The sequence below is a fragment of the Ixodes scapularis genome, unplaced genomic scaffold, assembly GCF_016920785.2.
Source record: "Ixodes scapularis isolate PalLabHiFi unplaced genomic scaffold, ASM1692078v2 PGA_scaffold3__209_contigs__length_174095766, whole genome shotgun sequence".
NCBI classification, from domain to species: Eukaryota; Metazoa; Arthropoda; class Arachnida; order Ixodida; family Ixodidae; genus Ixodes; species Ixodes scapularis.
This window is the reverse complement of record NW_024609868.1, coordinates 107,635,370-107,657,980: the sequence shown is the minus strand read 5'-3', so window position 1 is coordinate 107,657,980 and position 22,611 is coordinate 107,635,370. Positions and strand designations below refer to the sequence as shown.

General features: G+C 46.5%; 1 protein-coding gene across 1 annotated transcript in view; it reads left to right on the top strand.

The window, feature by feature from the left end:
• LOC8029837 (disks large homolog 5) overlaps positions 1-22,377 on the top strand; it is a 74,575-nt gene extending 52,198 nt beyond the window's left edge. Inside the window, exons 19-26 of the mRNA XM_029966175.3 lie at positions 1,244-1,415; positions 2,773-2,875; positions 5,729-5,942; positions 8,664-8,914; positions 10,918-11,147; positions 14,693-14,802; positions 16,669-16,778; positions 21,023-22,377. Coding sequence (XP_029822035.2) covers positions 1,244-1,415; positions 2,773-2,875; positions 5,729-5,942; positions 8,664-8,914; positions 10,918-11,147; positions 14,693-14,802; positions 16,669-16,778; positions 21,023-21,126 — 1,294 coding nt within the window. The 3' untranslated portion in view covers positions 21,127-22,377. The remainder of the gene's footprint in view (positions 1-1,243; positions 1,416-2,772; positions 2,876-5,728; positions 5,943-8,663; positions 8,915-10,917; positions 11,148-14,692; positions 14,803-16,668; positions 16,779-21,022) is intronic.
• Positions 22,378-22,611: the final 234 nt, after the last annotated feature.

Genomic DNA, 22,611 nt, shown 5'->3' with positions numbered 1-22,611 from the left:
GTGGGGAGAGGGAGAATTGCGTTACTTTTCAGTATACAGGGGCCTTAGTGCGGCCATGCTGTGGGCAGGCAGAAGGTGTCCTGGGCTCACTTTCTCCTGTCAGTCACTACAGAGCCATTCTTTATGTGAGATGGATAATAGTTTGTCCGACTAGCAAAATGGTTGCACTTACATAATGGTTTAATGGATTGAGAAATAAGGTTTCATTATTGTACTATTCCGAGAGATAACCCACCTAAAATTGAAAGCAAATCGAGTGAAAATAAGGTGTGGGCTAATAAAAAAAAAAGTTGAAAAAAATAGATATTGTGATTTGCGAAACTTGTAATCGCAGGGAGAGGCGATGAACTAAAGACGACTCTCCTTTCCAGTCAGCAATGTTTGCTTATCTTTCGCCATTGGCAAGGGCCCTGCATTTACTATAAATGGGCTGTTTCTCGGTGTTTTAAAGAAATAACAAATCATGCCAAAAAAAGGGGGCGGGTTACTTTTCGGGGGTGGGGCATCTCTCGGAATTTTACAGTAATCTACCGACTCGGTGGCCACTTGCAAAAGTCATATGCTATTTATTATTTCTAAAAAAAATGTTTTTCAATGTCCTATAAGCATGCAGAATTTCATTGAGTTCCACATACATATGTGGAACTTTTCCAGCTGTGCTTAGTTTCCCATGGTCTGCAATTTTTCTTGCCTTCTGATGAGCTGAACATTTCCTGGTCTTTTAGGGTTTCACAAAGAGATTCTGTTGTGTATTAAAGATGGCATCTTGAGCGAGATGGGTTTGTATTTCAAGCAGCACACCCTCAGTGGCCTAATCAGCCGTGGAAAGACAGATGCCCGTTTCAGGAAAGGCAAAGAATCGTATAAACATAGTATTGTGTTTATACGATTCTTTGCCTTTCCCGAAACGGGCATCCGTCTTTCCACGGCTGATTAGGCCACTGAGGGTGTGCTGCTTGAAATACAAACCCATCTTGCTCAAGATGCCATCTTTCCAAGTTGATGCATGTGGCCCGCTCAGTCTTAGAATACAGAAAAGGTTGAAAAGCATGTTGTCCAATCCGTCCTCACTGAGTCTCTAGGAGAGAGTCTCTGAATATTCCCTCTACCATTTATTTTTTCTCTAACTCCAGTCCAGTAAAAAGCTTGTGGGCATTGTTTTTTTCCTTTCTAACATCTTTTTTCCCCTCTTCCGTGTCTCCTCCTCTTTTGGCCTGTGGAATGGTGGTCATCCCGTCTGCAGCTCCAAGGGTTGCAGAGCAGAGCCCAGAGCTGTCTTTCTGAACAAGGCCACGTCGAGCCTCGGCATCACGCTGCTTGGAGGCAACGCAGTGGGCATCTTTGTACACTCGGTGCAGGAGGACTCCCCGGCAAGCGGCGTTGAGGGGCTGCACCCCGGAGACCGCATCTTGGAGGTGGGCCCCTTCTGGGGAACGCTCAGAGGATGAGCAGCCCAGCTTGTGCTGGGATTTCTCAGCTCAGCTTAAAAGGCCACTTTGGCCAGCCATAACAACATGAAAGGCCAGTTTGGCCAGCCCACTTAAAAGCCTGCTTTGACCAGTCATGATCACTTAAAAGCCTTCTTTGGCCACCCATGTACACTTAAAAGGACAGTTTGGCCATTTATGACCATTTACACGCCTACATTGGCCAGTCGTGACCACATACTTAAAACGACAGCTTGGCCAGCCATGACCACTTAAGCTCTTTAGACCAGCCTTGACTGGTTACAGCTGAAACCCAATATAAATACCGTATTTATTCGAATATAGGTCGACCTTTTTTTTTTCGGAAATGTTGTCAAAAATTAAGGGTCGACCTATAATCGTGACTAAAAAATTTCGACCTAATTCGCGACCAAAACTTGAAACCCTACGGTGGGTATGGAGCTATCAACCACCTAGCCGCGCGGCTTCTTGTTTCAAAAAGCTTTTGATGCACAAAAACAACCGAACAACAGCAGCCGACAGCCCGTAGCCGCCGGCTACGGCTCTCGCGCACATTCCCTCGGCGTCGGGTTTCGCCATCATGCCTGTAGCGTTCCCCTCGCTGGGCAAGGGGGAAGGGGAGAGAGAGGAACGCAATGCACCATGCACTTTGCCCTCCTATGCGCTCCATTCCTCTCCCTCGCAAACGCGCACAAAAAGAAAAAAAAAAAAAAAACCGGAGGTACTTTAGTTTGCTTTTTTCGGCGGGTCGCGTGTTGCTCACGGGGCTCGCAGCGTTGCTCATGTCTTTGTATTTGGTCTTTCGTTACTCGCCCGTCTCCACCTTCTTTCGTTTCTTCTTGTCGTCATTTTACAACGGTGTCAGTGAGGTATTGTCGTATTGTTGCCCATTTGTGAGGATGTCTACCAAGCTGACGAAGCTTCGGACGATGATATGTCCGGAAGTTCTGACGATGCATAAGTTTTTGACATCGCCCTGTGATTTAACTGAGAGTGCTGTAAATAAAGGTTTGTTTCTTTTGCCCTAACTTTCCCCTGTTCCTTAAAAAAAAAAAAAGAAAGGTCGACCTATATTTGAATTATTTTTTTTTATTCTCGGTGGGCTCAATAAATAGGGGTCGACCTATTTTCGTGGTCGACCTATTTTCGGGTAAATACGGTATATGCTTTGCCATTTTTCGCCCAAGCCCCTGCTTCTGGATCATACTAAAGTCGATTGAGCATCTGCATTTAGAGAGAGCGATGGACATTCAGAGGAGAATGTTGTTCTTCCTAGTTTTTATGATTTGTGGCTGATGGAGTTTTGTTTTCCCCTTTCTTCCAGTACAACAACACAGATCTCAGAAATGCGACTGCTGAAGAAGCTGCCTATGAGCTGGCCAGGCCTGCTGAGAAAGTCCAAATTCTTGCACAGTACAATCCAGAGCGTGAGTGGCCCCTCGTCTAGCAACACGGTCGTCTATTTACCGACACCGTTTACCGTGTTGCAGCCTGGAATAATTTTGTACCTTACTCGTGTGCACCCGCACGAGAAGCTAATAGCTCCTTTTGGAGGGTTACCTGTTTTTACCTTAATTAGGCAGTCGCTTGTTTAAAATACCGAGCAAGTGCCCACCCAAAATTTTGAGATCACCTTGAAATATGGGGGGATGTGCACCTCTTAGGTCTAAAAGTAATATTGGTGAAGAGACACAAGGTAGTGCAGGCTTCGCCACTTTGCACGAGCGTGCTCCGAGAAGTGGCCAATGGGAGGAGCTCCTCGGCTGTAGACATACTTCGTTCACCTTTAAACTAACAGCACTGCTTAAGCTATGCGCTCGCCGGACCAATACACCTCCTCCCTTTCATAACCTGACTCAAGTCTCTGTACATAAGTATAGGCAAGGACATGATCATGTGGCGAAAGATGGACGTACAACTGGTCCAACAAGCTCGTAGTGTATGCCGCACTGTCTGCTTAGGGATGAACGGAGTATAGGTGGATCAACATTTCATTTGCCCTTCGCTTATTTTCCAGATGTTTCAAAAGTGGCAGGTGGGTGCTCATTGTGAAATGGGTGCATGCTCGCAATTTAATGGTATGTTGGAAAGGGGGCTGAACGTATTTAGGGCCTACCTGGCGTACGAGCGATGTAACCGAAAAAGTAACCCTAGAAAGAGAACGAGACGCCCTGAGAGGAGGGGTGCGGTTATCTCGTTGCACAAAGTTGCCTCGGTGGCTCCGAGGCAGAGTGCCCGCAATCCGACGATAGCTCATATCACAGGAAGGCGCCACATAACTGAGATTTCGGTTATTCGTCAGAAGAGCTTCGGGTGGTTGAAGTGGATTCTCAGTGCTTCGCTGGGGCATGCCGGATGTTTTTTATTAGTTTGGCACAAAAAAACCCCCAAATTTGAGTTAACCTTTTGCAGAATATTTCCGCATGCATGATAGAGAAGATACCCTTCTCTGTTCATCTAAAAGGTTTGCGTGCACTCTTACCCCGAGCGTAAACGATAAGGAGGCCAGAATGACCTTGTTTAGTCAGGCTCTTTCCCGAACACTCTAGGTCGAATATTCGAGGTGACAAGCATGGTAGGTAAAGAGCCGAGCGCCGTACTGCCAATGCACTCGCTGATTCTCCCTCGCGATAGCCAGCTGTTGCGCCAACAAACTGTCGCTTGCCTCTGCCGCTGCCGACGCTCGCTGCTGCTTTCTTGACAAGTGTTCTTTTTCGTTTCTGGCACCAGTCCGCCTCCATTAAATCTTTAGTTTATTCCGTTTTCTTCTGCCTCATCTCTTATTCTTGACAATATATCTATAGTACCATATTTTCCAGTGTATACGTCGGATTTATTTACTATTGCAGCGAAGCTGTTGTACGCTAGGGTCTGAGAAAAAATGTGTCCTCACATGTCGACAGAAAACTCCCCATTGGTCGTGGCAAATATGAATAGCTCCATGAGCGCTCCGTGTTGTCTGTCTCCCTTTTGTCCTCGTCTTAAGCGCCATCATGACGTCAAATTCCCAGTACCAACTAGCCCAACGATCTCCATTGAATAAATAAAAAACAAAAAGAGGGGTCAAGTATGAATGTATAAAAATAAAAAGAAGAAGCAACCAGCATAAGTCAACCTTCCTTGGCATTATTAGATAGTGAGGTCCTGATCCCCTGTTATAATCTCTAGGCATCGTCCTCAAGGTCGTCCTAGAAGTCGTCCTAGAAGTTGTCTTTGAGGTTGTCCGAGAGTTCATCCAAGGCATCGTCCTCTAGGCATCATCCTCGAGGTCGTCCTTGAGGTTGTCCTAGACGTCGTGCTCGGGGTCGTTCTAGAAGTCCTCCTCGAGGTCGTCCTAGAAATTATCCTTGAGGTTGTCTGAGAGGTTGTCTTAGAAGTCATCCTTGAGGTCGTCCTAGACATTGTCCTTGAGGTCGTCCTAGAAGTCGTCCTCGAGCTCGTCAGAGAATTCGTCCTTGAGGTCGTCCAAGAGGTTGTCCTAGAAGGCGCCCTCAAGATCGTCCTAGAAGTAGTCCTAGACGTCGTCCTTGAGGTCGTCCTAGACGTCGTCCTCTAGGCGGGCATCCTCGAGGTTGTCCTAAAAGTCGTCCTTAAGCTCATCCTAGACGTCTTTCTCTAGGCGTTGTCCTCGAGGCCGTCCTAGACGTCTAGGCGTCGTCCTCGAGGTAGTCTTGGAAGTCGTCCTCGAGGTCGTCCAAAACGTCGTCCTCTAGGCATCGTCCTAGACTTCAAAAGAAAACAGCTTCGCTTGTCCTCCATCTTCACGTGAAGTGGAAGGGCTCTGCAATTTTTTTTGTCGGTGTGCCTTATACATTGTTGCGACTTATCTGCATTTTTTTCTTCGAGTATGGACTTTCACTGTGCAAATTTGCCGCGGGGGTCATATTTCTCGTTCGATTCGTTGACAAGAATGTTAAAACTGGTTCCCTGCTTGCACATATATCACAATAGGCATATGCAGGTTTATTGATGCTATTTTTCCACAAACATATAAGTGCGACTTACGTGCCGACTTTTTTGCGAGAACTCTTGTTCATTGGGGGTGCAACTTCCACTACGGCACGACCTATGGACCATAAAATAAGGTAAATGTCTCGAGAATCTATATTTCAATGACTGGCAATGGTAAATAACTTTTCCGCTTTCCTGCCTCAAAGTTTCTAACTGCAGTACCTGGGACGACTCTCGTCAAATAAAAAGGGCGGGAGGGTCACGAGTTGGCGCCTCAGCTCTGCCGAAGTCAGATGCCAGAAGCGCGTCTTGCGACGGCTCTCTCGCAGGCTTTGCGGAGATCCAGGAGCAGCCCGGGGACTCGTTCTACGTGCGGGCGCAGTTTGACCGTGCCTCGATTGACGGGTCGCTGGCGTTCCGCAAGGAGGACATCCTCTACGTGGACAACACGATGTACAAGGGCGTCCCCGGCCAGTGGAGGGCTTGGATCCTCGACCAGGATGGACAGAAGCTGAAGTGCGGCTTCATCCCGAGCAAGTACAAGTGAGTGCGGGGCCAGTCTCGGCTGCACAATGTTTGTTTGCGATTGCATTTCGTTGTCGTGGCTCTCTCACACTTTATATTTTTAGGGGCGAAGCTCCTTAGGGTCTAGCCTTGTCCATCCGGCGTCCGTGCTCACATCGATTGCCATCCCATCTGTCTTCTTAAAAAAAGAAAAAAATGTTTGCGAAGTCGACAGGATTCAAGCCTGTGCGGGGAGACCTCAATGGATTTCTAGTCCATCGCCTTAATCACTTGGCCATGACTGCGGGACAAGTAGGGGGCTCTGAGATGTGGTAGTAACTCAAGAGCTGGGGATGTTATGGATGGAACATAGCATGTAGCCGCTGAACGTCTATACAGGAGAGGGTGCTGCGGTCAAATGCGTATATAATCGCGTTAAACTTTGCATGCATTTGCTCAACGTTTATAGACGAGAGGGCGCTGCGGTCAAATGCTCAAATGCGTATATAACCACGTTCCATGCCACACATTCTCTATCTGACGTGGACCATTGACTTATGCGATGGAGATGCGCTCCCACGGCTTCTAGCGGATCCCAGCTGATCCGCTAGAACATGCGTTCTCAAACTGGGTTCCGCGGAACACAGAGGTTCCGTGGAGTGCTTGCTTGGTTTCTGCGAGCACAGGAACCGACTGATCCCGGCAGCAGATATAAGGCTGACCCTAAGCGTTACTGTACTGAGCCTCGCATCTATTCGCTGTTGTGAGCAAGGCAACCGCACCCTTCACACTAATATGTATACTGTCTTTCATTGTAATCCCACCCTTCAGTCTAATGTGTGTTCTGCTCTTTATTGTTTTATCTGTGCAATAAATATTTTGTGAACTCTTCTATTGAAAGTGTATCCAGGCAGCAAAACAGCGGGTAAGGGGGGGGGGGGGGGGGTTTCCTCGGCACTCTTTAAAGGTTGCTGGGGTTCCGCGAGACCAAAAAGTTTGAGAACCCCTGCGCTAGAAGAACCACTGGCTCTGCATTTCACCGACCATAAAGCAGTAATAATGAAGTCGAAACGCAACTCGGAACTCAGCACTACCTATGAGCAATAAAAGAAATCAGCACCATCAGCACTACCTATGAACAAAATCAGTATCATCAGCACCACCAGAGCTTCGCCCCAATCAACATCATTCACCACGTGGAGATGCGGTCATTTTTTGAGGTATGAATTTTTTGTTAGTTTTGTCGCAGGTTTCCAGCTTTGGGAATAATCGTTGCATTTACTATTTAATATTTCAAACCAGTCTGGATGCCATACCTGTATGTCACGTGGGCAGAGTACTATATAGTTAGAGTAATGCAATTGCTGCTCCGTTTGTGCCAAACTGCGCCAATATGCTTGCCCTATTTCATCCTTGTGCACTTTCACCAAAATGTGAGGAACCTGTGCCAGCATTGTGCCTAAGGTTTATTTCACTTTTTTAATACTGGAACTAAGAGCTCAGATCACGCTACACTACCGAATTGTTACAGTAGGCTTTCGTTCAGAACTTTTGATTATCACTCTGAATAACATACTGTATTCGATTTCATCTTTGTGTCTAATACCAAATACCAATCACAATATTTTTCATATCTAGTTCGTAGTTCATTTCTGGCGAGTCACAGTTTGTTATACTAAACTTGGATTGAGCGCGTCCGTAGTAGATTAAAAAATACGAAAGAGTTAAACAAAGAGGACGGACAGGACAAACATGTCCTGTCCGTCCTCTTTGTCTAGCTTTCTCGTATTTTTGTTATACTAAGCTCGTAATTATTCTTAACGCTATCGGCGGGAGCCCAGCCTGTGCACGTGGCGGGTTAGTACAGTGCAATACACTTTATAACGATGTGAGAAAACCTGAAAATTCAATCGTTATAACCGATTATTGTTGTATCTGGGCTAGGAACTCTATGAACTGATTGTTATAAGAAGTACATCATTATATGTGGTATCGTTATAAGTTGACTTATTAAGGTATTTAGCTCACAAAGTAGAGAGAAGAACAGGACAGAAAAGAGCGCCACTCACAACTATGTTTACTGAGAAGAAAAGAAAGAGAGAAATAAAAGACCCAAATGATCTGTCGCGGACTCGTGCATCTACCACCAGCCCCGTGAATGATAGTGGCTGACAGATTGCACTGTATGCAGACGTCGCAGAAACCTCATATGATGATCTTCAAAGTTTTGCAACTTGCATTTCTCGCAATATTAACTTCGTTGTAAGCTGGCAGGCACTTACGCACAGTGGGTCATACAAAAATGTATTATACCTTTGTTATCAAATTGCACTCTGGAATCGCTTGTGTCCTGCACACAGGAAGTTCTGCTCCTGCAAACATTTAACATGCCTTCATTTCCGATAAATATGAAGAAGCACAGAATTTATCACGAATGAGCTGGATGCATGCTGTGTGTACATGACATCACGTGACACCAAGACATTGTGTGACTGATGTCACTTGACTGATGTCACATAACTTCATGAGGTCACCTAACACCAGTCGTGCGATGTCAGTGTCATGTGATGCCATTATGTGGCGTGATATCATGACGTCATGCGACACCCAAACTGGACATCATCACGTAACATAACAGAGTCATGTGACCCGTGCGTCGGTCGAGCTTGTAACTTTTCTTGTAAAAACTGAAACCCAGCCCTATAATGCTTCCTGTGTTAAGAGCCTGGTTGTGGTCACCTTGCACCCTTCCCGTTGCAGGGCGGAGGAGGAGCTGCTGATGAAGCGCAGCCTGTTAGACCTGGAGGAAGGGGGCAGCGGCCGGCGAGGCTCGACGTCTGCCCGGCGGAGTTTCTTCCGGCGGCGGCGCCACCAACAGCGCTCGTCGCGGGAGGACGGCCGGGAGCTGGCGTCCTTCTCGGACGTGTCCATCAACAACAGCTGCTCAGGGTCTGCGGGCACCCTGGCCGAGGACCTGCCCCCGACCTACCTACGCGTCGACCGGCTCAACTGTACGTGAGACGCAGCGGGGCTGCTTGGTTGGGAGGACGGCACATTTACTCCTTTACAGAGCGCAACGGAGGGAGAGGAGAAGATAGGGCACAGTGAGAGGGAGTTATTACGTGTGTGACGAAACTCCACCTCCACAGCTGCTCCTTAGCAGACAACGTTATGGCCTTGCATACCTTGTTCGTTGGAACGCATCTGGTGGTTGTTAGTCGACAAAAACAACAGATCCTTGGAGGTATTTCCTCTCCCCTTAAAAGTTGCTGTTTGTAATGGATTGGTGGATTTCCAAAAGCCGTAGAAAAAGCAGGGTCGCCATTGCTACGACTAGCAGATGATGCTGGTGTTTGGCGTTTGAACGCTAGACCCTGGCACCACTGCTCCCTTTGTGTAAGGAGCGTAGTAGTACACTCTAATTGGAGGGAGACTGGGGTGAAACAAAGGCAGCTAGCCGTTGCGTCTGCCCACCATCTTTCCAATCGGAGCTCAGTGCTCTGATGTCACCGCACCCTCTGTGCAATAAGTGCCGAGCCCTCATCTCCTCCATTATTTGCGCTCTGTATTGGTGAGGAGATTGAACTATAGGAGGTGCTTTGTCCAGTTTATTTTTTCACGGAGCTCGGTGTTTACCCAACTGAATTCGTTTCGTCGTCAACTGCGATCGAAAGCAGGGCACAAATCTGGCACGAGTGCTACAAAGCGTTCAAGTGCTTTGATTGAACACAAGCCCCAGCCGAGTGCTGCGCCAGAAGTGCTGGCAAATAAGTCATTCATGTTGTTGTTGTCCCCATGGGTCTGGTTCTTAACTTTGCCGCTAGTGATGCAACTCAGAATCTCCTGCCCAATAATGAGCTACGAGTTCAGAATGTGCCAGAAGCTCCTCCCACACCCCCCATTACTGCCAGCCACTGTTCCTGCGCAATGTGCAGACAGACCGCTAGCGAGGCGAATGTCACAATCATGTTGCACAGCCCATTGTGTCTACTGCCTTTTCTGTTTACGATAAGGAAAGAACGACATTGCAGACAAACAGACAAGACAAGCCTGTCTTGTCTGTTTGTCTTCAATGTCCCTCTTTCCTTATCGTAAATTATAAACTAACACGCTCAATCATCTACATGCCTTTTCTGGTTGGTTTTTGGAGCGATTCAGCGCGTTGGCTGGTACATAGTGGTGTTTATTTGGCACATTCTTGACTTGCACCTGGCTATACCTGGTACTGAAACTCTCTACCGTAAACTTGTGCTATAGAAGGAAACTTGACTGTTTGCATCAGTAGCTTCACAAAGTCGCTTTACTATTGGCATCGGAACAGTACCATAACCTTATTGTCAATGAAAAGTCGGGATGAGTTTTCTATGTGGGTACAGACACTTTAGAAGTGCTACACTTACATACTATTGAAAGGTTCTGCCAATTACAAGTAAAATATAAATGTGGTAAAGATGAGATGTAAGCTCATGATGCTGGAGGACTTTCCTGTCATCCTTGTTCGGTCAGTGACAACAGGTTTAACTTCCGTGCCAAGAAATTGTGCGTGCTCCGCTAGTGTTCTGCGCTTTCTAAGGCATTTCTGAAGCTGTCTCAATAATGCTAAGCTGCAATGTTTCAGTGGTGTGTACGGTCTTTTCTTTGTGTGTATGTTGTTTCTAGCTCAGCTGGCCTTACCAGAAGTATGAACAAACTAGCTCAGCTTAAAGGCCGACGACCAGACTCGAGATTCTGCAAGGCAGAATATCCTCCTTACCATGGAGGAGGAGGAAACAGGCAACGGTGGACAGGGTAGAAGTGGGGAGAGGAGCAAGCGGGGGAAAAGTGGAAAGAGCGAACTGGTCGTCGGTCTTTAAGCTTGTTACAGCTGCAATCTGCCGCACTAAAAAGATGTTTGCGTCGTTCGATAGACAAACTCTGCTTTTGGATGATCCATCCGATAGTGATTCTGCTCGAAGACTCTCAGTGTCTCTTCGACGGTCCGTGCCCTCAATGCCTTTGTCCGTGCTTCCCTCAGACCCGAGCCTGCGGCCGGTGATCCTGGTGGGGCCCCTGCAGGAGGCGGTGGTTGACAAGCTGGAGCAGGACTTTCCCCACATGTTCCAGCGCTGTCTGGGCCAGCCCGTCAGGGGAAGCCTGCAGGCCCTGGAGCGGGGCCTGCAGGACCTCAGCCTGCTGGACTTTAGACGCAGGGGCTCGCACTTCGAGTGCCTCACCCTCCAGGCTGTCAGGAGCATAGCCCACAAGGTAAGGGAGTCTTGGGGTCACTTGGTTTGTGGTCACTCGTGCAAATTTAGACTAAATTTTTAGCCGAATAGGGGAAGGGATTGTTTCCTCATACAGAGGGACCATGAAATTACTTTTTTTACTTTTGCCAACTAACTTTTAAATTAAACATTCAATGTTCACTGAACGTCGAACAGGCATCCATTTTTGTTTTGATTTATAAACTTCTACACAAAGTATTAATGAAATATAAAGCTTTTCTTCCTTTCCAACTCACTGCAAAACAAGCCGCGGCATAATTTTGACAGTCGTGACGTGCTCTGGCACCGGACCCAAAAGTTCTCTCTGAAGTAGAGAATGGGAGCATTAGCAGCGAGCTGGCAGTGTGCCGGTAGGTTTTACCACAGCGCTTTACTGCGCTGATGGCGCCAATGCCACCGACATAATATTTTGAATCAGCACTTCTCATCACTGCGATAACCATGGACACATTGCAGCTGAACGAAATTCATTTAGATACATTGCGCTACAGTGGCAGCATGGGACTGGTCCCATACGCAGGTACGCCTGTTGGAAAGTGCGGAGAGTCTTCCAATGAAGACTTTAGTTCTTTATCGGAATCGGCGTAGGACTTTTGGAACTTCCCGCATTCGCGGAGAGCACTGTGAATGTGGCTATAATCATGCTCGCTGTCAAAATGTTTCGAGCATACACGAAGGATTCTAGACCTGGGGTCCCTCAAACTGATGAGTCTGCACCAAGTGCTTCGACGTGGTTGCTCGAGTGGCATGCGTTGAATCTGCAGCCATTTCATCTTTTAAGCGCCAGATTGCAAAAACTGTAATTCAAGCTTTTGCAACAAGTGCGTTAGCTACGACTGCGCCCGTTGTGACAGGAGAGAACGGAACAACCGCTTTGCGCTGCACGTACACACTCCCGTAACCACTGCAACAAGCGAAGCAGGTCATCAACACGACGGCCACTTCTTCGCCGCTGTCAGCTGTTTCTGTGGGGCCTCTAGAAAGAAAGGGATGCACTGCCACTTGCTTGCATAGCAGAAAATGGACAAATTTTTTTGGGGGCTCAAGCTTTATTCATTCTTATTTTGTCAGGATAGGCTCGCAGAGCAGAGTGGATGAAAAAAAAAGGAAAGAAAACGATGCAGTACGCCATCTTTGACGATCACGACTTTAACACATGACTTTACCTATTGTACAAATCTCACCACACGCCTTTTCTACGATTGCAAAAGACAACGTAATCTTAGCAGCGATATAGCAACATAAAAATATGACTTCATAATCACATAGGCATTGCGAGCGTTCCCAAATGCTAACTCTAATCACTTTTCTCGGGTGATGAAAGTGCATGAAAATTTGTATCCTTCATACACTCCTTTAAATACAGTATGCACCAGTAATGCCTTGAACTTGAGCACACGCATGGAATGCGCAAAATAAGAAATCTGGGCAATGTTCGAGGAAACTAATACTAAGAAAGCACCACTGTAGTCAAAGTAAGCAAACACGACGGCACGAGCGTTTCTGCTGTCTTGAGGGTGCCGCCAGAACATCGCCGCACGAGTAGGTGGATCTTCTTTTCTAGGACGTGCTGGGTTATCACTGTGACACACAACTAGAGTTCAGTCAAGGATAGCACTCTACGCGGAACGATGAGCATCCACCACGCTGACCACGTTGACGATCACCACCGATGCCATGTTTTTCAGCAGGTAGCGGGAACTGCGACCGGCATGCAACGCGCGTGGCCGAGCTTTCTTAGCAGACAATGCTCGTAGGGTTGACGGCGCAGGCGCAGTCTGATCTTTCTCTTGCTTCGTTTACCACGCGATAGATGGTGCATAGCTCCGAGCATTATAAAATTCAGTAGTTTTGGTCACATCGCTAATCATGCTACAAATTGTGGAGCGAAATATTCTCTAACAATACTTTTAAGAAACAGCCACCGTCTATGTATTGTTTGTGATCGCGGTGCTGGTGAGGTAGGCTTTTATTTAATAGGCAACATTTTTTTGGCACTGCGGATACATCGCAATGAAAAGGCAGAGAGCTTTCGTATGAAAGAAGATACAAAAGAGTTTGCTTTACTTTTGAAAGATCTATGGCGAAAAAATATTTTGCCTCTATTTTTGTGTTTTGGTTTTCTTTTCACACCTTTTACAATGTGCGGTGGATGAAATTCGATTTAAAATTGTTTCATGGTTCCTTTACAGGAACACTGACAGGGTATTTAGGCTTGCCAAGGTTTTTATTTGTACATGACATATGAAAGCCAAACTGCCCAGAACACAATTTGCGGCTTGAAATTCGGTTTCTTTCCGCCTGAAAACCGCCAATCGAGAACTGGCCGGTTTGAGTCGCGCTCACTCTCTCCTCCGTGGTCACATGCTGTTTTCTATGGTCTAGACACAACCAGCAAAGATAATCAAAGTCGTAGGTCATCGAAGGCCCAGACTTAATACCAAAAATGGACCAAAAAAGAATATACCCATTTTTTGTGGCTTCAAAAAAATTGCCAATATTTTGATTCAAAAAGAATTGTTGCGCAGCAACGTGACTTCCGGTAACTTTCTCCCCCTCTATATTTCTCCTTCCTCCCCAGTCCAGTTTCGGTTTTGGTTTCGAGTCTGTTTTTTTACTTTATTAAAGATATATATTATACACTGAACCAAAATATTGATTGGGTAGTCTTCTGACACCATAATAAATCGCCTAGCAAAAAATAAATAAACATTTTTTGGGGGGGTGTTAGTGTCCCTTTAACACATGAACTGTGGAGCTATAGATAAAGTGCTGACTTTGCACTGTATTAGTGCTCTATGAGTGCTCTGATGCATGTGACCCCACCTTTTCTTTTGCATGCATATGCGATGTGGCACTGAGTCGCTGCTGACAGTATCACTGTTGCAGCTGTGTTATCTCGGTGCTGAGATGCTTGTGTGAACCAGCCTCAACACAGAATTCTGGCTGTCGTACAAATGTAAACTTTAGGGAATGATATTGCAGAAATTGCGTGAGATGAACAACTGCTTAGAAAGAGGGATGCACGCATGGATTTATATTGTGCTGTTTAACCATGTAGTAGAAGTCAGAGACTGAAGTGTTCTGATCATAACCGATTCTTAAAGCAAGCAAACTCTACACGGCTGTAGATTACCACTGTGAAGTTCAATTAATTTCTGATTTATTTGAATATTCATGATGCATCCACCGAAAATATCTTGTTATTTTGTTTTGTTCCCAAGTTTCGTCTTTTATTGTCTCCACGTTGCTGGAGCTCCAAAGAATCTCTGCATATAAGCTTCCTTTGCGAGAACTTTTTGAAAGGAGCTGCCAAGAGGGCAGTAGCAAACAGACCCTCATGGCCTAAAACTAGGTGTTGCGTGGTTTTTTTAGAAAGGAATCGCACGTAGTGTGGCCGTAGGTGTCTCCAGAATGCATAACTTCAAAGTACCCCCTCTATTCTAAGTGCTTTGTTTGGGATCATCTGACACATGGGGCAGCAGCACTTCTTTCAACATGCGAAACTCTGGCTTGTCCTTTCAGGCATGCCATGCTCTGCTTGACGTGAGCTTGTCCGCTGTCGAGAGGTTGAACAGATGCCAGATCTTCCCCATCGTCATATTTATCAAGTTCAAAACTACTAAGCAAATAAGGTGAGTCACGTTTGAGGAGGGGCTAAGGGTGACCAGATTTCTCCTCCAGACTTGTCACACCTATAATTCTTCCTTACACTGAAATATGTTTTGATTGAGTCTCGAGTTACATAAGGTTCACATTACTGTAGCATGGTGGTGCGTTTTAAGGAGGTTCGCCAATTATATTTTATTGACCCTGTTAATGAAATAATTAAAAATGACTGCAGTTTACACAAGCTCCAGCCCCGAGTTGGAGCTTGCGTTTTCAAGATAGCATGGCACTGGTGTCTTTGGTAGATACACCCAGTGTGTGACTGTTCTGATTTAAATATGTAATAGATTGTGCTTCTTTTGCTCTTTGCTTCATTAAAAAGGTCCAAAGGCGTAAACCACATCTTTGTAACCTCACAATCGGATGACCCGTGCAGTTGTACTGCCTCTAATTTTGACAACTGTCATAGGCATTCCTATAAAACTGACTGGGGAATAGTAGCCAACAAACAGCACGAGGGAAAGTTGTTTTTGTGACACGGATCTGCTTTCTTTCCTTAGATGCTGTTCAGAATATCCAACTTGATTGAAATCCACGCATTGAAATGACAGTTGCTATCAAAAGAGATAATTTGATTTTTATCTTTTTAGTTGCAAGGTTTCTGCAAACACCTTGTTGCTCCAAACAAACAGTGCCAGTAATATATTATACTGCCGTATTTACTCGAATATAAGTTGACTATGAATATAGTTCGATGCCTTTAAACTTGCCGAGAATAAAAAGAAAATAATTTGAATATAGATCAACCTTTTATTTTTTTAAAGAACAGAAGTTTGGGCAAAAGAAAGAAGCAAACCTTTATTTACAGCGCTATCAGTTAAATCACAGCACAATGCCAAAAACTTAATCATTGTCAGAACTTTTGGACATGTCGTTGTCGTCGGAAGCTTTGTCAGCTTCGTTGACATCCTCACAAATTCGCAACATAACCTCCCTGACACTGTTACAAAATGGTGACAACAAGAAACGAAAGAAGGTGGAGACTGGCAAAGCGACGAAAGACCACATACAAAGACGCGAGCAACGCCGCAAGCTGCCGGGAGCCGCCGTGAGCAACAAGAAGCGAAAGTAACCTCTGTATTTTGTTTTGCTGCACGCCCGCGAGGGGGAGGGGGAGGAGAAAAGGGGGGAGGAGGGGAGGGGGAAGGCAGTGGGGCAAGGTGCGTGGCGTGTCGAGTGTTGTGTCCGCCAAACATGCGAGCCCAAGGGATCCTAGGGATGCACAAGAGCGGTGGCCACTGTGGGCCTCTGGCTGCTGCTGCTTCGGTTGTTTTTGTGCACGAAAAGCTTTCTGAAACAAGAAGCAGTGCAGCGCTACAGCAACGTGGGCTTGGTGACTCAATAGCTCCAAGCACTCGGTAGGGTCCCGAAATGTGGTCACGAACGTAGGTCGAAATTTTCTGGGCACAGTTATACGTCGACCCTTAATTATTGAGAACATTTATGAAAAAAAAAAAGGTTGACACATATTCAAATAAATACGGTGGCCTTTTATCTGCGGGCACATTGGGTAGTGAGGATGCTACATTCTAACGGCGGGGACGAGGTTTAGTTGTCCCACCTCCAGCGCTAGCTCGCTGCCTTCCGGGACATTCGGATGTCTCATCCACCTCGAACGTGGTGCACAGCCCAAGCGTGACGGAAGACGTGGGGCGCGAGCTGGTGGCAGGCGTTCAAAGTATGCGCCCTGCCGTTCCCCCTCGGTCGGCGACCATAGTACATAGTCAGATTCTGCTGTGTGTTATGACCGTGCCTGTACATGTTCATTTTGCACCCCAGTGTATAAACATTGAGCTTTTTTCGTGATGTGAGCTGCACCCTCTTTGATTCAGGGAAGTGAAGGACTCTACATACCTGACAGAAAAAGTCACCACCAAGGCAGCTAAGGAGATGTACGAGCACGCCCTGAAGATCGAGAGCGAGTACAAACACCTCATCAACGGTGAGTGGGCCTTGGGAATCCCAAATGCCCCATTGCCGAGCCGTCGTTTCTGTGCATTTGTTCCACTGCACATGCTTTGGCGTATATCAGCGAAGGTCTGCTGTCAGAACTTTCTTTGAGAGAACCCATAACATTGTGTTGCGGGGACGTGTAAAAAAGACTTCCATAAAAAGTGTTGTTTTCGCAATGCCCTTTGTTTCAGTTGCACAATGTTTTGGAGCCTTATGGTTGTTTCACACACGTGCGTTTGACTACGACCGACTGCACCACAACCGGTTTGAATGTTTTCACCTAAACATCTTTTCCAAAAGAGTGCAAGAAACTGAGCCCAGCGAATTTCCCAAAAAGATTTAAAATAATCTTTAATCGAAGGAATACAATACAGTGTAGACCGCATATAACGTATGTCGCGGGAGTCACGAAAATCCGCACTATAAGCGGTACCGCGCTATAACCAAAACATCCTTTTTCAGGCCAAAATACATGCCATCAGACAACTTACCGTTGTAAAAGAATTTACTTTATCTTAGATGAAAAATACAGCTTAGTTTGAGGACTAGTACACTTTTCTCTCAAGTGTGTCACACATTTTGAAAGAAATGAGCGACTTTTGCCTGGCGGAGCCTTTTAACGGCGCCGCGGGTTGCGGACGGACGTTGCGAGCGTTCAGGATTGCTAACCCTAATCACTTTTCTCCGGCGATGAAAACGCGTGAAAACTCGCATCCTTTATACGGTACGCGCCAGTAATACCTTCAACTTGAGCACAGGCATGAAATGCTCCAAATAAGAAATCCGGGCGATGTCCGAAAACACAAATGCTTAGGAAGCACCACCGTAGTCGAAGTAAACAAACACGACGACACGGGCGTTTCTGCCGTCTTGAGAGTGCCGCCACAACATCGCCGCACAAGGAGGAGGATCTTCCCTTCTAGTACGTGCTGGGGGATCATAGCGACACACAACGAAAATAAACAGTCAAGGATAGCGCTTTGACGCGGAACGATGAGCTCCACCACGCCGTCTACCGCGTGCTACCGCGTCGACGATCACAGCCGACGCCATGTTTGCGGATAGAAGCAGCCGGCCCGCGACCGGAGGAGGAGAAGCGTTGTAATAGAGGTTGGGGGGAGAAAGGAGAGAGCCAATAGTGTGGCATGCAACGCGCGCGAACACTTCTCCTCGGCCTGCGATTGGTCTGTCGTTGCGGTTGTTTCCAACCGTCGCGGAGGGACGCACGCACGTGAACGAAACGTGCGTGCGTCCCTCCGTCGCTATGGCAACTGAAGCCTCTCTCTTCGCTTCTTCCCGCTTCTTCGAACATCCTCCTTGCCCCGCGGGTGCCGCTTGCGGCTCGCGCTGTTATGTAGCGCCGCACGGGGAAGCGTGCTCGCTGCGTCGGTCAGTCGGCACGGCCGCCGGGCTGTTCGAAAAACCGCACTATAACCGGTACTTCCCTTCGCGCGCCTGCATTTTAAGCGGTATGTAAATACATGGAGTTCTATGGGAGGTGAACCGGTGGTTTAAAAAAGCCGCGTTATATCCGGTCCCGCACTATAAGCGGTTACGTTGTAAGTGGTCTATACTGTATAATAGAAAGTGAAGCTAACCTGCAGCTTTAATGGCCTGCCTTCCTGTTATGACGTCGGATGTATAAACATCGGCACATGGCCAGCTTGAGCCTGTTTCACCCAGGGTTGGAAGCAGTCGGAAGGCCTTCGCGATCGTCCGTGGGAAGGAATGGAACATGAATAATCAAACTTGTTCGAATCAAGCAATGACCAGCAAATGTTACAATTTTTAGCACGAGATTTCAGGTGATTTGCCGTTCGCATTCCAATCTCCGGCATTGCCTCCAAGGGGGCCTCCCGTGGGTGCTGCATTCACAATCTGCTGACATTTGGACCCAGATACTGCCTCGAAGCAGAATGGCATGGAAGGTTTTATTAGCTAGCGAGATGTGAACAGTTGTTTAGCACAACGCGAACACTAGAAGGAAGCGTTTATGTCTGACTGTTCGGACCCAGTTCCGTCACAGAGGCTTCCCGGTCTGAAACCAATAAGATGTCATGTTGCTGCATTTCTTTATGGTGTTATTGCACTCCACAGCAAATCACCACCTCCTGAAACAACCTAAACCAGGCAATATTCGCGAAACCACAGACGCTCACTATAACTACAACGCTGTGGAGTGGGGGGCAGTGTCTGCTCTCAGATGCAACATTTGACGTCACGAGTGCCCCTGCTCATTGTGGCCAGTAGAGCGGCAGCAAGTGATTCGGAGGTGTGTGCGTAAACTTCAAAATCCATTTTCTGAACAAGAATGAATATTTAAGTAAATATTTCGGAGACGTACTTGCAGGTGAACATTCTCTAAAAATCAACGACCATCAGTATTTTGCCAGAGCTCCCATCTAAGCCTGTTGTGATCACAGCCTTGTAACCAGCTACAAGAAAGCTAAAAACAGTTTTATAATGCCCCATTACGCGAAAATCTGGCGTCATCGGCGGCAAGACCGAGCGATGGTGCCAAAAATGGCCGACAACGCAACGAGTAAAAACACATAAAAAATGCTTGGATCGACGTCAAATTTCTCGGCGAGGTTCCGTAAACAAAGTGAATTGGCTTTAAAAAAAAAAATTTGCTACATTTCGGTTTGGGTGGTTATCGAACACGGGCCTCTAAGGTGCGAGGTGAGGAGGCTTCTCCGACGCCACGGCGGCTCCATGGTCCTAGCTGACTGAAGGTGTGCCGAGTGCATGTGTCATTGCGCACGTCACGTCGCTACCTATGGGTTGGAGGTGGCCCTTGTCATGAGTGTATGAAATGAGCGCGCTGCCTCCCGCGTATCACTTGCTTTTCGGATTTCATTGGTGCTTTACGATGATCTCTGAATTGTACACGCTTCACGATGATCTCCGAATTGTGCTCGCAATTCACGCTTGGCCATCACCGCATCGAGAGGAACACGCATCGACCTTGCCTTTCACAACAAGAACGCTGTGAAATACTTGAAATGCTTCTCAACGTACTTCACCTACGACAAGGCAATGGTCCTCTCAATCAACCTCATCCCACCACCGCCGACACCATACCACCGCAACCGTTACGACGCGAAGATAACATGCCAGACATATATCCCTTTGATAACGAAGATATTGTCATCACAGAAGATGACATAATCACGACAGACCTACCATTAGACATGGAGGATCTTATAGCTTAAAATAAAAGTCATCGTTCTGCAGCAAAGTGGTCTGAATGTTTCCGGTCTATGGCCAACGTGTACGCAAACACGCACACACTGAAACAGCAGAAAGAACTTTAATGCATGTTGAAAACATCAGTCGAAAACATTTCACCAAAGGGACAAAAATGCATTCGTATTCCCACACATCAGCAGTCTTAAGGGTATCTGCCAAGTCTTTTTAGACTTCTTTGGTCATAAATAGTTGCAAGTGTGTGAACCAGCCTTTAAAAAGAACAATGAAACCATGTTCCAGAAATTGTGAAACCTGGGACGTATATTAAGCAACTCGTATACAAATTTCGTATGTATCAAGAATAAGCTGACTTGCTTTATTTTTGTGTTATGACTCCTGGATTGTTTGTTTAAAGATACGAAATTCAATTTCAAATGTTTTATGATGTCTATCATGTCGCAGTCAAGAAGAGGTTTAGGACGCTAGTGTTCTTAGTTACAATATGTGTCCAAATACTTTTAGACGAGTGTCTTTTTGTCAAAAATGTGCATTAAAAAACCTAAGGGGCTAAGGCAACAAAATGCTTGCATCACTCTCCTCTGCCTCTAAAGAAAGACCAATGCTGCGACCACGCAGTGGCAGGGGCTGAGCCAACAGATGCCATCACTGTTTCCACTGCCAAAGTGCCCTCAAGGCTGCAAGATGACAGAGCTAACTTTTTCATTGTCTTCACATTTCGATTGTGTCATCAAGTCAGCTCCATCCGCTTTTCATTGTCAGAGTATCACCACCTATTCAATATTTTTGGGCCCGCTTACTTGGCTTCTGGTGGTCTCTTGCTTGTCTCAGATGCCTAACTTTATCAGCAGCTCTGGGAATTCACCATCATTTGTCGTCAGCTGCAAACTGTTCCCTCCAGTGTACCACAAATCTTTAACGTGCGCCGTGTATTAGCGATGCACGACCGCAAGCCAGAACGACGCTCATCCAGATGGAAACGGGTCTGGGATTGAAATGGACGTCTCCCTTGTCCTTTTGCAGCCGTGATCCCGGGGAGCAACCTGGCCTACATGTGCACCCAAGTGAAGATGTGCGTGGATGACGAACAGAACAAGGCACTCTGGGTTCCCTCTGGAACGCTCTGACGCTGAGCAAACTGCCGACACGAGCCTCGTTTTTCTAGCCCCTCCTCCGTTTCACCATATCTACCAGAGGCTCTGACATGCAGCTATACTTCACAGGGGCCCCAAGTGGGATTCCAACTCTGTCCAGGCGAAGCCATGACTGAAGCTACCACTCTTTGAACGGCCATGTTCACCCGCACTCCCTGCTACTAGGTTCTCGTGAGATCCAATGTGACGTTTATTCAAAGCTGATGTTTTTACCCATCAATCTATGTTACGCGCGTTTTCCGCTTTTTATAATTTTACTGGCGTGTAGCAGGCGAAAGCTAGTTGGAAATATCTTGAATGAAGCTAAACAGTGGAAGCATTAATATGGAATTCCAGATATACCGTGAAGATGGATGCTTAGAAATAGAATTAATTTAGATTGCACAGTTGCTCCGCCTTAGCATGCTGATTCTCGTGCTCGTTCCTCCTCATTCTATTCTGGTGCCAATGACTTCAAAGTGCAACACGAGGAGGAAGTTGCGCGAGAGTGCGACAGAGCAATTTTGTTCTTGCGTTTTACTCTCGGATCGTTGACGCCGAAATGAAAGAAAGGTGCTTTGAGCTTAGGTCATAGTTTCCATGTACGGAAGTCTAACCGGCACACAAGCCGCGTTCAGCAGACGACTTGGCCGCATCTGCTGTGCTTGGACCGAGTTGAAGTCCCGCGTAGTGGGCCTTCGAGAGGAGCAGATCTTTTCTCAACTGTGTATAGGCCAACGGAGAGGGGATGGCTGCTCGGGCAGCACCGTGGTTCTACTTTGTCGGCTCACCCTGTTAGACTGGTTGTGAAGAATTGTACACTTGTTTATGTTTGCAGAGAGTTGGGGCAGCTACTTGCATCGTAGTCGTCTTAGAGAGTGTTCATAGGCTAATATATGCATAAATATTATATTGAGGATATGTCTGCAGGCATATGCGATGCATATACTTATACTTGTTTTACCTGTCTCTCGCTCAAAAGGTCTCTTGAAGGGGGGAAATTTTGGAAGCACTCTTACCTGTTTGATATTATACCCAGGTACACTGTCGTAGCTCAGACGCTCTGGTTTCCTTTTAACGGTGCATGAGTCTATCGTCGGAAAGCCTCAGTTGTGAGGGGGCATTCGCATTGATTGAGATTGAGTTTTTATTTCTTATTCTTCTTGTACAAAGTGGTCTCTTTGGAAATAAAAATAATAGTTTCGCGACTTCCTCGGAAGCCACGAACCGTCTGCCTCGTCATAATGGTGGGTTCTGTCCTCACTCTCATTTATGGTGCAAAGATTTGTTTTTACGATATCTGTGCGGTGCTTTTAAAGGGGTACTCCATCTTTTTTTCTTCATGGACTATATGCCAAATATTATGTCAAAATAATTCTTTTAGCAAATTTATCGAATTTTTATTTTTGGTTCTCATCCTTTTAATCAAAATGTCTACTGGAAACAACAGAAAAGTGACGCCAGTGGCAGGCAGAGGAT